Below are 14,455 nucleotides of genomic sequence, written 5' to 3' on the forward strand. Positions count from 1 at the left end.
ACTTAACCAGCATGGCTACCACAGCATTCTGCAGCGATACGCCATCCCATCTGGTTTGTGCTAAGTGGCACTATCATTTGTTTTTCCAACAGGACAATGACCCAAAACAACTCCAGGCTGTGTAAGGGCTGAGGGAGAGTGATGGTACCCCATCAGATGACCTGGCCTCCACAATCACCCGACCTCAACTCACTTTGAGGACAATACAGTGCCACTGACACGGCCCGCTACCAAAACATGCAGGCTCTCCTTCACCACGGCCAACGTGAGTAAAACATTTAAACGTGTTAACCCTCGCAAGACTGCCGGCACAGACAGCATATCTAGCCGCGTCCTCACAGCATGTGCAGACCAGATGGCTGGTGTGTTTATGGACATAATTCAATCAATCCCTTTCCCAGTCTGCTGTTCCCACATGCTTCAAGAGGGCCACCATTGTTCCTGTTCCCAACAAAGCTAAGGTAACTGAGCTAAATGACTATTGCAGTGTAGCACTCACCTCCGTCATCATGAAATGCTTTAAGAGACCCACTCCAATTTGCTTACCGCCCCAATAGGTCCACAAACGATGCAAACGCAATCACACTGCCCTAACCCAACCCTCCAAACTCGTCATTAAGCTCAACCCCGCCCTGTGCAACTGGGTCCTGGACTTTCTGACAGGCCGCCCCCAGGTGGTGAGGGTAGGAAACAACATCTCCACCCCGCTGATCCTCAACACTGGGGCCCCACAAGGGTGCGTTCTCAGCCCTCTCCTGTACTCCCTGTTCACCCATGACTGCATGGCCATGCACACCTCCAACTCAATCATCAAGTTTGCAGATGACACTACAGTGTTAGGCTTGATTACCAACAACGACGAGACGGCCTACAGGGAGGAGGTGAGGGCCTTCGGAGTGTGGTGTCAGGAAAATAACCTCACACTCAACGTCAACAAAACAAAGGAGATGATCGTGGACTTCAGGAAACAGCAGAGGGAGCACCCCCCTATCCACATCGACGAGACAGTGGAGAAGGTGGAAAGTTAAGTTCCTCAGCGTACACATCACAGACAAACTGAAATGGTCCACCCATGGTGAAGAAGGCGCAACAGCACCTCTTCAACCTCAGGAGGCTGAAGAAATTTGGCTTGTCACCAAAAACTTTTACAGATGCACAATCGAGAGCATCCTGTCGGGCTGTATCACCGCCTGGTACGGCAACTGCACCGCCCACAACCGTAAGGCTCTCCAGAAGGTAGTGAGGTCTGCACAACGCATCACCGGGGGCAAACTACCTGCCCTCCAGGACACCTACACCACCCAATGTCACAGGAAGGCCAAAAAGATCATCAAGGACAACAACCACCCGAGCCACTGACTGTTCAACCCGCTATCATCCAGAAGGCGAGGTCAGTACAGGTGCATCAAAGCTGGGACCGAGAGACTGAAAAACAGCTTCTATCTCAAGGCCATCAGACTGTTAAACAGCCATCACTAACATTGAGTGGCTGCTGCCAACAAACTGACTCAAATCTATAGCTACTTTAATAATTAAAAATTGGATGTAATAAATCCATCACTAGTCACTTTCAACAATGCCACTTTATATAATGTTTACATACCCTTCATTACTCATCTCATATGTATATACTAGAGGTCGACGGATTATGATTTTTCAACGCCGATACCGATTATTGGAGGACCAAAAAACCCCGATACCGATTAAATCGGATGATTTTTTAAAAAGTTATTTGTGATAATGACAATTACAACAATACTGAATGAACACTTATTTTAACTTAATATAATACATAAATACTATCAATTAAGCCTCAAATAAATAATGAAACATGTTCAATTTGGTTTAAATAATGCAAAAACAAAGTGTTGGAGAAGAAAGTAAAAGTGCAATATGTGCCCTGTAAAAAAGCTAACGTTTAAGTTCCTTGCTCAGAACATGAGAAGATATGAAAGCTGGTGGTTCCTTTTAACATGAGTCTTCAATATTCCCAGGTAAGAAGTTTTAGGTTGTAGTTATTATAGGAATTATAGGACTATTTCTCTCTATATGATTTGAATTTCATATACCTTTGACTATTGGATGTTCTTATAGGCACTTTAGTATTGCCAGTGTAACAGTATAGCTTCCGTCCCTCTCCTCGCTCCTACCTGGGCTCGAACCAGGAACACATCGACAACAGCCACCCTCGAAGCAGCGTTACCCATGCAGAGCAAGGGGAACAACTACTCTAAGTCTCAGAGCGAGTGACGTTTGAAACGCTATTAGCGCGCACCCGGCTCACTAGCTAGCCATTTCACATCGGTTACACCAGCCTAATCTTGGGAGTTGATAGGCTTGAAGTCATAAACAGCGCAATGCTTGAAGAATTGCTAAGGGCTGCTGGCAAAACGCACGAAAGTGCTGTTTGAATGAATGCTTACGAGCCTGCTGGTGCCTACCACCGCTCAGTCAGACTGCTCTATCAAATATCAAATCATAGACTTAATTATAATATAATAAACACACAGAAATACAAGCCTTAGGTCATTAATATGGTCGAATCCGGAAACTATCATCTCGAAAACAAAACTTAAATTTTTTCAGTGAAATACGGAACCGTTCCGTATTTTATCTAAACAGGTGGCATCCCTAAGTCTAAATATTCCTGTTACATTGCACAACCTTCAACGTTATGTCATAATTACGTAAAATTCTGGCAAATTAGTTTGCAACGAGCCAGGCGGCCCAAACTGTTGCATATACCCTGACTCTGCGTGCAATGAACGCAAGAGAACTGACACAATTTCACCTGGTTAATATTGCCTGCTAACCTGGATTTCTTTTAGCTAAATATGCAGGTTTAAAAATATATACTTGTGTATTGATTTTAAGAAAGACATTGATGTTTATGGTTAGGTACACGTTGGAGCAACGACAGTCCTTTTTCGCAAATGTGCACCGATTATATGCAACGCAGGACAGGCTAGATAAACGAGTAATATCATCAACCATGTGTAGTTAACTAGTGATTATGATTGATTGATTGTTTTTTAATAAGATAAGTTTAATGCTAGCTTGCAACTTACCTTGGCTTCTTACTGCATTCGCGTAACAGGCAGGCTCCTCGTGGAGTGCAATGTAAAGCAGGTGGTTAGAGCGTTGGACTAGTTAACCGTAAGGTTGCAAGATTGAATCCCCGAGCTGACAAGGTAAAAATCTGTCGTTCTGCCCCTGAACAAGGCAGTTAACCCACCGTTCCTAGGCCATCATTGAAAATAAGAATGTGTTCTTAACTGACTTGCCTAGTTAAAAAATATTTTAAAAAATATATTTTAAAAAATCTGCAAATCGGTGGCCAAAAATACCGATTGTTATGAAAACTTGAAATTGGCCCTAATTAATCGGCCATTCCGATTAATCGGTCGACCTCTAGTATATACTGTACTCTTTACCATCTACTGCATCTTGCCTATGCTGTTCGGCCATCGCTCATCCATATATTGATATGTACATATTCTTATTTATTCCTTTACACTTGTGTGTATAAGATAGTTGTTGTGAAATTGTTAAGATTACTTGTTAGCCATTACTGCACGGTCGGAACTAGAAGCACAAGAATTTCGCTACACTCGCATTAACATCTGCTAACCATGTGTATGTGACCAATAAAATTGTATTTTATTTGACCCAATTGAGACGGTTTGGGATGAGTTGGACCTAGGGCTGTTGCTGTCACCATATTACCGCCACACCGGCGGTCACGAGTCATGAAGGCAGTCAAATTCCACATGACTGTTTCGTCACTAATTAGGCTTTTCCAAGCTCTGATGCTGCTGCTGGTGGTCATTAGTAGCCTACCAAACTTGCTAACTGTCTGGCACTCAGCACTCTATTGTCACACTAATCACTGACGTCAATGCAAATATATTCGAAAATCTAATCAAACACTTAATAAGAGCACATGAGCTCATGATGCGCAACATTTCTATAGGCTATGCAATTGCGGGAGAAAACAGTGTGATGGCCACTAATAAAAAGACAAGGATCGCATCAGCATTCTATAGGCTAGGTCTACTATATTAAATTCTCAACTTCCCTAATATTAAGCACATTGCTTATATTTACAACAGCAGTATAGCCAACCTGGTTGGCATGAAAATAAACCACGGGGAAAAGCGTCTTCCATTCGCTATTGCTAAGCGTCTTCCATTCGCTATTGCTATTGCTAGTGCATAGATAAAATGTATTTTTCCCGCTGCCCAGGTGCATGATAATTGACACAGGTGCATGATAATGGTCCAATCTAAATCAAATTTGACACATTATTTAGTATATGTAAAGATTAAAATCAAGAATAGACTGATGGGTGACAATATTAGCCTATCACTTTTCAGTTGTGAATGAAATTATACCTTTATAATAAATTGCATTTGCGGTCACTTTTGATAACGGTGTTTTCCACTATTGGAACATTCGCATTTATAGCCTACTTCTATTTGCACATTGCTGCGCTTATAATGTGGAGAAATAGCCAAATAGTTTATCAACATTTTAAGCTAAACGTTCTGATCTGTTGCGTCAGCCATAATGCATAAAAAAAAGTTTGGGGATGCTTGTGGATGTATTAGTTTGGGATCTATCGCATCCCATAACTGTCCCAGACTATGTTTGGAATATTTATCTCTCGCACAGAATAGGTCGACTTTGTACTATGGGGGATAGTAGATTGACATAGGCTAGTGCTTTTGCTGTTCGTTAGGCCTACTCATCTTGTTGGCTGACGAAAAGTAAATGTGGACAGTTCTTCCAATATCTTCAATATGCACCTCGGAATTGGATAAGGACGTGCGATGTGTCTGTCTTCACTTGTAGCCTGTGAGAAAGACCTGATCACGTGACGGAGAGCCATGTGCATGAGAGGCGCTTCGGATTGCGCAGCACACTCAGGGAGAAGGGCACAACACAGCACTCCGGGCCGCAAAAGGCATGGATTGTTTTAGGGTGCATTACGGACACAAAGGGGATGCCGCTGTGAAATTCGAGGCATTATCAAGTGCTTGTCAAATTGTGAATGAGAGACTATTGGAGTGTGTACAGCCTGCGCAAAAAAACTAAAAAAATTGGAGCTCATGCCTTTCAAGCTATTTTTTTCACCATACAGCCTTACAATGTATTAAAATTCGAAACATACAGCCCAACGTTTGTAGAACAACTAAAGTTACATTAATAACTCTAAATTAAACATATAGGAGTACCTATTTCTTTGTTAAGCGCTCAACACAGAATAGCCGCATGTGCGCACTCCCTCAAATCGTTTGGAGAATATATTTATATTTTATTCAGCTTTGTTCAATTGTATTCTTCATGCTATAAAATAATGCCACGGAATTATAAGCAAATCTTGTCTGCTAAATGAATTAGTGTAGCGTACAGCCATTTGACATATCCACATCAGGACAACTGATGGTATGCTATTATTTTCTTCTGAAATGGACTACATTTTCTTCATATCATGCATCTTTAGACCGGTATAAAATAAATAATGGATTTATTGTGAAGGTGAAGGCTATATTACATGGATTTATTAGACATTTTAAAATGGCTTGTAGGCTGTGTGTGGAAGCCAGGAAATGCTAAACGTGTTTATGTTAATTAACGGTCTACTACCATGAGACCGACAGTTATTTGCTTAACAATCACCGGCTGACGAAATTTCGTGACCACCACAGCTCTAGTTGGACCGCAAAGTGAAGGAAAAGCAGCCAACAAGTGCTCAGCATTTGGGAACTCCTTCAAAAAGCATTCATCATTAAGCTGGTTGAGAGAATGCCAAGCGTGTGCACAGCTGTCATCAAGGCAAAGGGTGGCTACTTTGAAGAATCTCAAATATAAAAATATATTCTGACTTGTTTAACACTTTTTTTTTTTACTACATGATTCATAGTTTTGATGTCTTCACTATTATTCTATAATGTAGAAAATAGTAAAAATAAAAACCCTTGAATGAGTAGGTGTCCAAACTTTTGACTGGTACTGTACGTCTATGATAGGTTCAGATTTGGTACAGTACTGTCCGTCCGTGGACGTTAACATCAAAGCCAGGGTGGACTGACCAAATTGCAACTACTTTTCGACGTCCAGTGTCGGTCAGTCGATGCTCAGTGGGTGAGGATGCTGGTTAAAGTAAATGGAAAAAGAGTGTTCTCATGGCTAGGTGTCAGTAAGAGCTGACATTAACTGGAGAGCGAGAGATAGAGGGAGGGGTTGTCCAGACTCAAGACTGTTTTAACACTCTTGCTTTAACCACCAGACAACAAAAAGACAAAGAAAACAGTTATGAGCTGAACATAACAGTATGGCAGTGGAAGGGAGGCCAGTAGCAGGTGACCCAACTGTGGTTTGTGACTATTATGATTTCTCACTGTAGCCAATTCAATTGCAGTAATTCCGTTACTGATTTCTATGGTATCTTCGTTACCAATTTCGTAACAGAACTACGAGTTTTAATCACTTAATAATGCATAAACAATGGGTAAAATCACTATAACTAATTGGTAGGTCTAATATTACTTGTTACTTCTGTGAACTTTATCATCCCTCCTCATGGGGGACAAAATTGAAAATATCTTAAAATTTGTGGGTTTTTGGTAATGGAATTACATGGCACAAGGCAATATTTCTTAAACTTACAGATGGTAAACAATTTCTCCAAAACGAAATATAATTGCTGATATTAGTTAGCAGGGGTGTTTACATCAACAGTGTGTTTTGATGCTTTCTGATACCTTTTACATATTTTTATCCAGAAATCAAAGCTTTTGCTTATGCCCAATTTTTAAGATGGAAAATGGTTGAAAAATGAATCTATGCCTTCACTTCCGCAAAACATACTCTTAACTTTCATTTGACACCCAATTTGTTATGCACCTATTAACTTAACATGTTGGTGCTCATCGGTTATTTTCGATGGAAATTCCCCTCTTCAATTCACTTAGTTAGACTCGGCCTAGAAAAAAAGTTTGAAAGATGAAAAACAGATCCCTTCATCAATCATTTAATCAAGGTGAGGACGGAGAACCACACAAATGTAACGATGCAGGATCCAATAAAACTTGCATTAAAATGGCCGACATGGGCCTGCCATTGATAACGTCAATGCTGATGACCTATACAGATACTATAGAGAGATCTAGGCTAATTCAATAGGTTAAAAGCCTCTCTTCTCTCTCCATTTACCTTGCTGATGCCTTGGGGAGGAATGAACTGAAGTGGAGGGGATTCCTAAAGGTGGTATATCGCTGTCAGCACCCCCGGTGTTGTGTGCGACTCCTCCTCCATAGTGGTCATGTGTCATGGGTGCCTGGTGTCTTTGGTCATAGTGCTGGAGGACTGGGGCTTGGACTGGGGAGAAGAAACCAATTAAGGCAGAGGCAAATATATCAAATACACAAATTGACAAGAAAAGTGTATTGACAAGTGTCTCAAAACGTATTCTGTACGGACATTCTCAACAGTGCCGAGGAGTTGACTGTATCTGCATTACCCTGGCCGTTGACTGTGGCTGGTTGGCCGGGTGGAGCCATGCTATACCCAGGGGGAACTGCTGCAGTAGATGCTGGGTGACTGGTGTCATTTCCTGGGGCATACTGGTGGAGGGGAGCGCCCATCAGGTTGGGAACAGCTGCTGGGCCGGTGGGACCCTGGGAGGAACGCAATGTACCGTACTGGCTGCTTCCTGGAACAGAGGGGTACGAGACAATGGGATACAGGGGAGCACCTGGGCTGGTGGGGGGTGCCAAAACCAAGTTTGGCTGCTGGGGGTGGCGTTGCGCTTGGGAGGTAGGGTACTGCTGCTGTCCATAGTAGGCCCCAGGCTGTACGTAGGGGGCTGGTTGTTGGAATGAAGGTGCATGTTGGGGGTTTTGAGGGGCAGTGGAGGTGGGAAGGGTGGTGGGGGTGCCATAGGGCAGAGAGGGAGGGTGGGAGCCTTGGGCTGCTCCATATGCAGAGGGGGCTACAGTAGGTGCAGCAGTGGGCTGCAGCGGCTGCTGGTGGCAGTAAGCACTGTGATCATTGTTCGTGATGGGAGCTTTTTGGGGGGCAGGGGTACAGTGTCCTGGAATGGTAGGGTAGCCCTGCTGTTGAGGCCCGGCTCCATAGTACCCAGTCAAAGGATAGGTGGATGGGTAAGTCTGTCCTCCTGGACCTGGAGAGAATGAGAGTTGGTGTTAGAACAATGGGGTTTGGCGTAAATTAAACATTGATGCAGATTATTGACAAGGAGGATAGATGATTATCATAAATAGTGTGATCAACTATTATCAAAAGTATTACCTACATATATATTACTAGCTAACGTTACATAATAAATATTCTATAGAAATTATCAAACCTGTCAAAGTCATCTAAGCAGCAACCCAAGAGTAAAATACTTTAGATCTGACTGGCCAGCTGCCGGTGTAATGATGACGCCCTAACGTTACTAGCTAGTGACAGATTTAAAATGCCCAAGTAAGCTATCTAGCTACAGTAGCTAACTAGCCAAAGATTCCTCCCGCCATGGACCCCGTGATGGATCCTGGCTGCATTAGTGAAATAAACAAAGAATACTAAATCAATTTGTGAACATAACAAATATTACCACAAATAAACTTGGTTGTTCAAGATAGCTGGCTAGTATGGCAAACTTGAATGGATACTGGCTAACGTTAGCTAGGTAGAAATTCTCGATTTCTCTTTTAACAAACTGAATTATCGGTTTTAGTAATAACGTCATAATTTAAGCAACTGACGTTAGCTAGCTAAGCTAATTACCAAAGCAACAAATATCCTAGCAACAGCCTTTAACACAGTCACATTAGTTAGCTAGTTATTTCAACCACTGGCTAGTTGAACTAGCGGCCGTAATCTCCACGGCCTGTTTTACCATTCTGACAGGGTGGTGCTGCTCCACCATTCGGCGTTGAATTCAAGCTGTGACCGAGAGAGGTTTTCAGGCTCGTAAAACCCGGCGCAGACATCTCTTGGTTCCACTGTCCTTTATCAACAGAAAGGCACAGGGTGACAAAGACACATGAAAGGCTGTCACCAAGGGCAGTACTATTCCCATTAGCTAGGTGTTCGTCTGGCGTTTTTTTATGAACCCCTGCCGTAGCTACCCCCTACTCGGCTTGCTGTCTAGCTATGATGAGGTTCATCCCAATTGAGGCGATTTTGGGCGCGTTCGTAAATTGTCAGAGTGCGTAAATTCAGTGCGCTGTTAAATTGTCTGTTCGTATTTTCAGAGCGCACACTGGACGTTCTACGGAGAATTAGGATTGATCCGAGAGTTCTGACCTCACAGCGGCAATAAAGCACCCACGCTAGCTGGCTAAAGTTGTCTAGCTTGCTAGCTACTTACAGACACAAATGAGAGAACACCTCACTGACCATTTCAATCGCCCAAGCAGAGTTGGTTAAACTGTTTTCAAATCAAGGTTTTATTTGTCACATACACGTGTTTAGCAGATGTTATTGCGGGTGTAGCGAAATGCTTGTGTTTCTAGCTCTAACCGTGGAGTAATATCTAACACGTAATATCTAACAATTTCACATCAATACACACAAATATAAAGTAATGGAATTAAGAACATATAAATATTTAGATGAGCAATGTCAGAGCGGCATAGACTAAAATACAGTAGAATAGGATAGAATACAGTATATACATATGAGATAAGTAATGCAAAATATGTAAACATTATTAAAGTGACTAGTGTTCCATTATTAAAGTGGCTAGTGTTCCATTATTAAAGTGGCCAGTGATTTCCATTTTATGGATATAGGACAGCAGCCTCTAACGTGCTAGTGATGGCTATTTAACAGTCAGATGGCCTTGAGATATACTTTTTTTCAGTCTCTCTGTCCCAGCTTTACTGCTGACCTCACCTTCTGGATGATAGCGGGGTGAACAGGCAGTGGCTCGGGAAGGCCGCACCACCCTCTGGAGAGCCCTGCGATTGTGGGCTGTGGTACCAGGCGGTGAAACAGCATGACAGGATGCTCTCATTTGTGCATCTGTAAAAGTTTTAGGGTTTTAGGTGCCAAGCCACATTTCTTCAGCCTCCCGGGGTTGAAGAGGCGGTGTTGCGCCTTCTTCACCACACGGTCTGTGCGGGTGGACCATTTGAGCTTGTCAGTGATGTGTATGCAGAGGAACTTGAAGCTTTCTACCTTCTCCACTGCGGTCCCGTCGATGTGGATACGGGGGTGCTCCCTCTGCTGTTTCCTGAAGTCCACGATCATCGCCTTTGTTTTGTTGACTTTGAGAGGATATTTTCCTGGCATCACACTCCCAGGTTAAATAGAGCGTTAGTGACTGTAACTGTGCTGCTGGCAACCATTTTTGCCAACATTTACTGACACCGGTCATATTCAACAGGTGTTTCGCGTTCATAAATTCAGCAGTTATTCTGTGCTCTTGAACACTGAAATCAGAGTAGATAGCCAGAAGGAATTTACAAACGCACCCTGTGTGAAGCTGCTGTTTCTGTGACTAGCTACAGCTGGCATAACGGCGCCACCTTGTTAGTAGGCAGATGTGCAAGAGATATAGGGTGCTTTTGTAAATTCACTCTGGCTATCTACTCCTATTTCAGAGCGCTCTCGGCTGAGTGTACCAGAGCGCAGAATAACATGAATTTACGAACGCTCAACAGCCGTTGAATATGACGGGTGTCAATAAATCTTGGCAAAAAACCTTTAAATTGTTGCCAGCAGCACATTTACAGTCACCAACGCTCTAGAAAAAATGAAAAGTCTAACCAGCTCTGCTAGTGCGAGTGAAATGGTCAGAGTGAGGTGTTCTCTCATTTGTCTGGAAGTAGCTAGCAAGCTAGCCAACATTGGCCTGTTAGCTTGGGTGCTTGACTTTCAGATTAACCCTACTCCCTGGCCTGAGCATCCAGTGTACACTCTGAAAACTCAGAGCGAAACGCTCTGAATTTACAAACGCCCAGAGCGCACTCTGGTACTCCAGGTTGAATTTACAAACACACCCATAGATGAGATGGATCAGTGTTGAATAAACACGAGTATCTTTCTAGCTAAATCAGCACCTATTTTTTATGTTCTAAATATTGAATATGTAATCTCTAAATATAGGTTTTTATTGAACAATATACAAGGTCATGATATTGGGGACATGCATGAAGCCTTTTATCATGTCACATGTAATATGTTAGTGCATTTTTTTACTTCAGCCATTCAAGACCCATTCAAGGCAAGCTCATAAAATAACTGCGATGTTGAGGATTCCTTTAATTAAAATAGTAATTAGCCGTTTGTCACCACAACCACATTTGAGTCTGTTCAACCAGGATTGTCAAAATCATGAGGGTAAAGTTTCAGGTAAGGTCGCCGCTTAGCGCTGTTGAACGTTTTAAAACATCACAATGCATCCTGGGGGATCCTGGGCCACCCATCTGTGCACTCGCACTCCTCTCTGTGTGTAGGTGTGGCAGAGGGCTCTTCTCCCTGGCCCTTGGTCTGGCAGGTGGGGCAGCAGGCGGTGTGGCCCCCCTGTCTGCAGGCAGAGCAGGAAAGGACCAGCAGAAGTGGGTGGAGCACAGCTGGTACTGGTCCCATGGAGAGCCGCAGTATCTGCACTCTGCAGACAAAGAGGAGGAAGGGGAGAGGAATGTTGATGAATAGGTCTCTCGTTCTAACAGGAAGGAACTTTTTCTTTGGGTTGGCACATAAGCTCATAAACGAGACTACTTCTTACATAAAAAAAGCACTGTGATAATCGGAAAGTGCTAAGGGCAATTCACAGTTTATACAGACCAGAGATGATGTCACTGTTGGAGGAGATGGCATAGCGCCCGTCAAACACAAACAGTTTGCCGCAATAGAAGCCCTCAGGGAATTGTTCCACATACTCATGAACGCCACCTTTCAGTTGATAAACATCCTTACACACATCCTGGAAGTAGGAGAGAAACATACTTTTAAACATTTGTTTAGGTTGAGCTTTTGGGTTGGATGAAGCATGTTTGTCATGTTTCAATGAGACACTGTCACTGAAAGGTAAGCTTACTTTTGAGCGGAGATAGGCTGAGCCGCGCTCACAGCGAATGACGCCGGTACAGTACATCAGGACATTCTTGTCTCGAAAGAGGTCAAGGCCCTGGTCAACATAATCGGGGAAGTAACTGAATTTTCAGATGTTGGGGGCCAAACATTGGCTGAACTGCCCCTGAAAGCAAAAACAAATTTGGTACATTAAACTGCCATTATTATTACTCTATATGATAAATACAAATATACCTACAGAACACAGTTGACATATGCGGTCAAATCCAATACTTACAATTTTACTCTCATAGAAGTTCCGGCAGTTCAGCAGTATTGCATCATTGCAAGAGTCACCTTTAGACAAAAGAGCCTCCACTTCTTTCTGGAATTCTTCAGGTTCCAGGTGAGCACCTAAGTGGAAAAAACAGAGGCTTAACTCAGGGCCATATTCAACCATTACCAGTTACTGGTTCCATTACGTCAAATAACATATCCAACGCAGACATACGCGAGACACATGTTATAGGCCTACCTGCTAGTCTGTAGGAGAGGGCATCTGGGTCCACTCCCATTGGCACTATTTCCTTGTAGACTCCAACTCGAAGGTTAGAGAAACACTCTGCGCCCCCATCACTGGTCTAAGGAGACATTGAAAACAATTGTGAATGGATCACAGAGAAACATTTGTAAACCTTACCCCAAGCCTTTTTCTGTTATCAATGACTCCAGCCAAGCAGTACCGGAGCGCCAAGTCTGGGACCAAAAGGCTCTTGAACAGCTTCTACCCCCAAGGCATAAGACTGCGAAACAGTTAATCAAATGACTACCCGGACTATTAGCATTGACCCCCTTATTTTTATTTTTTGCACTGGCTCTATGCACACTCACTGGACTCTTCCGAAACATACTACACTGACACTCCAACACACACGCATATTGACGCCACACACACACTTTCACACTCTTCACATATGCTGCTGCTACCCTGTTTATTATCCATCCTGATTGCAGTCACTTTTACCCCTACCTACTTATTACCTTGTACCGCTGCACATTGACTTGGCACCAGTACTCCTTGTATATAGCCTCGTTATTGTTATTGTATTACTATTTCCTTTTTTGTAAAATGTTCTTACTTTTTAACTCTGCATTGTTGGGAAAGGGATCGCAAGTAAGCATTGCATGGTAAGGTCTACACATGTTTTATTCGGTGCATGTGACAAATAATTTTATTTGAAGTTGTTTTTACCTTAAAGTCTTCTTTTTCCATTATCTTGAAGATGGGATGGGAGCACATTGCCTTGATGTACAAGTCCGTCGCCACTTTTGTGCCTCCAGCTGTTCCATTTATCCCCTGTTGCCACCCTCACCTGCAGAAATGATATGATAACTAAATGGAGTACTAAATGGAGTACTGAATTATAAGGAAAGGAAAATCATCATATTTTTATATGCCAGGATTTTGTCATTCCATTACCTTGCCAGTTAACTGGAGTTTTTCACAAAGGGCCTTCTGCCAAGCACAGATGAGCGGTGGATCTGCCAGCGGACAGTAGCAGTAGAGCAGAATAACCTCACCTGGGCCACTTTACAGGTTACAAGAAATAGAGCATGAAAATGTATGTATTTCAGAGCATTATAAGATCCACTGTAATGATTCAACACTGAAAGAGCCCACGAGGAAGCCCTACTTGTGTAGTTGGTCACCGGTGATGTGACTGTCAGGTAGCCAGGAGAAGATGTCAACTGGCTCTTTCTCTGTTGATTGTTGTTGTGAAGCGGCTTCTTTTTCATTCTGGCTCAGTAAAATCTCAAATGTGGACTTGGTAAGCTTCTGAATGTCAGTGTCATGAGTCCTTGCCACATGTTTGTGGATAGAAGGAGGTTCCTTAAAGGTCTGGCCACAGCAAGTCCAAACTGTTGTTGGAGATTCTGCCTCAGGACATGAAGCTATTCTGGATGCCACGAATGTACCAAATGTCTGCAAGATAAGATATGTTTTCATTATGGCATACTAAGAAAATAAACGGAGTGGACATAGCTAGCTAATAAGATAGCTAACGTTACGTTTGTTACACTCACCCTCCTCTTACAGAATGAGTAGTACCTTCGTAAAGTTGCAGAAAGTTGGGGTTTCTCTTGTTTAAAACCATGGGGTGCAATGGTGTCAACATCTATGTTAATTAACTATCGCAAGCCATAACATCATCGGTTGTCATGTCAATGGTTTGCTAAAACAAGAACCTAACCAGCTAACGTTAGACTTCTAGACTCAAGTCAAGACTGCATTTTTTCCCGGTTTACTAGGAAACGTTATCCAGCCTACGTAGCTACACCAGTGGATAGCTAGCTACCCCATTTTACTTTAACTATGTCAGTAATTAAATCCTTTAACAAAGCAAAACAAATTTCCATAGAA

The 14,455-nt window shown here is 42.8% G+C and overlaps 1 protein-coding gene and 1 pseudogene across 3 annotated transcripts in view; both read right to left on the reverse strand.

Moving 5' to 3' along the window:
• LOC106604626 (protein transport protein Sec24B) overlaps nucleotides 1-9,396 on the reverse strand; it is a 35,558-nt gene extending 26,162 nt beyond the window's left edge. Inside the window, exons 1-3 of one of the 2 annotated variants that reach the window (XM_014199448.3) lie at nucleotides 8,909-9,396; nucleotides 7,526-8,188; nucleotides 7,219-7,383 (exon numbers count right to left, since the gene is read on the reverse strand). In XM_014199448.3, the coding sequence (XP_014054923.2) occupies nucleotides 7,219-7,383; nucleotides 7,526-8,188; nucleotides 8,909-9,002 (922 nt within the window). In that variant the 5' untranslated portion in view covers nucleotides 9,003-9,396. The remainder of the gene's footprint in view (nucleotides 1-7,218; nucleotides 7,384-7,525; nucleotides 8,189-8,908) is intronic. The other variant, XM_014199449.3, reaches the window with a different exon arrangement.
• Nucleotides 9,397-11,260: 1,864 nt separating this feature from the next.
• On the reverse strand, nucleotides 11,261-14,041 carry LOC106604603 (thiosulfate sulfurtransferase/rhodanese-like domain-containing protein 2; annotated as a pseudogene). The gene is made up of 8 exons (XR_014392251.1): nucleotides 13,728-14,041; nucleotides 13,514-13,622; nucleotides 13,286-13,406; nucleotides 12,569-12,674; nucleotides 12,332-12,447; nucleotides 12,059-12,217; nucleotides 11,806-11,944; nucleotides 11,261-11,629 (listed from the first exon to the last, which is right to left on the reverse strand). The product of XR_014392251.1 is annotated as a thiosulfate sulfurtransferase/rhodanese-like domain-containing protein 2 (transcript).
• Between the last annotated feature and the right edge of the window lie 414 nt (nucleotides 14,042-14,455).

This window comes from Salmo salar, chromosome 05 (assembly GCF_965601325.2).
Source record: "Salmo salar chromosome 05, fSalSal1, whole genome shotgun sequence".
In the NCBI taxonomy this organism is placed as follows: domain Eukaryota; kingdom Metazoa; phylum Chordata; class Actinopteri; order Salmoniformes; family Salmonidae; genus Salmo; species Salmo salar.